A 1,071-nucleotide genomic window follows, 5' to 3' on the forward strand; every position below is an offset into this window, starting at 1 on the left:
TATATATATTGTATGTAATAATCTTTTATATATCATACATATGTCTCATTTCTTTGAATTTATTGAATTGCAATTATAAGTAAAAAAATTTTATATAATGGTAAACGAATCGTAACAAAATATAATAATTTAGGTAATCGGCCGGCTAGAGTTTGGTGGACCAAAATGTCAAGGCTCCGCTGTAAACCATTGGAAAGAGGTATGCAGCTCACCGCGACGACAGATAGCCGATTGGCATAAATTGCGGGAGTAATCAATCTCTGGCCCTACGTATCAGCCCGAGTTCCCGTCTCCGATTTCTTTGAATTCCCATATCCTCCTCTACTGTGAAACCGATTCGATTCCTTGAAGCCCTATGAGGTAGGGCGTTTTGTAAACTTAATAATCAATATATATTAGGCTTGAAACGAACGGTTCCACCCGTGATTGCTGTCATCACAAAAAAACGTCTCGAATTTATAAACGTGTTCGCACATTCCTTATTTATTTACTTACTAGGAATTCGCGTAATATCTTTTTAATCTTAAAATAAATGAAATTTTAATCATGTTGCTCTTCAAGCTTGTCAGTTTATATACATAATTCTCTATAATTTATTCATTTATAACATTTTTTTTTAAATAGATAATTTTTAATAGATGATTACACAGATTGTCACAAAATATAATGACACGCGATTACGGGATGACAGCTTGCAGGATGCTTTACAAGATATAAGCATAGACATTAAGATTCTTGACCAGTTGATAACGAGATTATGAAAAAGAACTATCGATGCAAAGCGACCTATCAATTATTAAAATACTGCGTCATGTAGATGAAAATGAAGCAAATTTTTGTTGTCCCCTAGAGCGAATTGGATGGAATGCATTGTAATACGCTAATGCGTTGAAAGCGGTTTTACACAAAGTGATATAAAAAAACATATGTATAAAATATCATAATCAGTTCATTAAATCAGTTCACCAAATAATTTTTTTAAAGTTAATTTGCTGCATCACATTCGATTATTGCTTGGTAATAGCCTATTATCTCTACTAAATGCATATAATATATATATAAATATATATA

At 31.7% G+C, this 1,071-nt stretch overlaps 1 protein-coding gene across 1 annotated transcript in view; it reads left to right on the forward strand.

The window, feature by feature from the left end:
* LOC108688353 (synaptotagmin-4) overlaps positions 1–440 on the forward strand; it is a 4,486-nt gene extending 4,046 nt beyond the window's left edge. The window contains exon 6 of the mRNA XM_018194591.1: positions 134–440. Within this exon, the coding sequence (XP_018050080.1) occupies positions 134–253 (120 nt within the window). The 3' untranslated portion in view covers positions 254–440. The remainder of the gene's footprint in view (positions 1–133) is intronic.
* The last annotated feature ends 631 nt before the right edge of the window (positions 441–1,071 follow it).

The sequence above is a fragment of the Atta colombica genome, unplaced genomic scaffold (genome assembly GCF_001594045.1).
Source record: "Atta colombica isolate Treedump-2 unplaced genomic scaffold, Acol1.0 scaffold228, whole genome shotgun sequence".
Taxonomy (NCBI): Eukaryota; Metazoa; Arthropoda; class Insecta; order Hymenoptera; family Formicidae; genus Atta; species Atta colombica.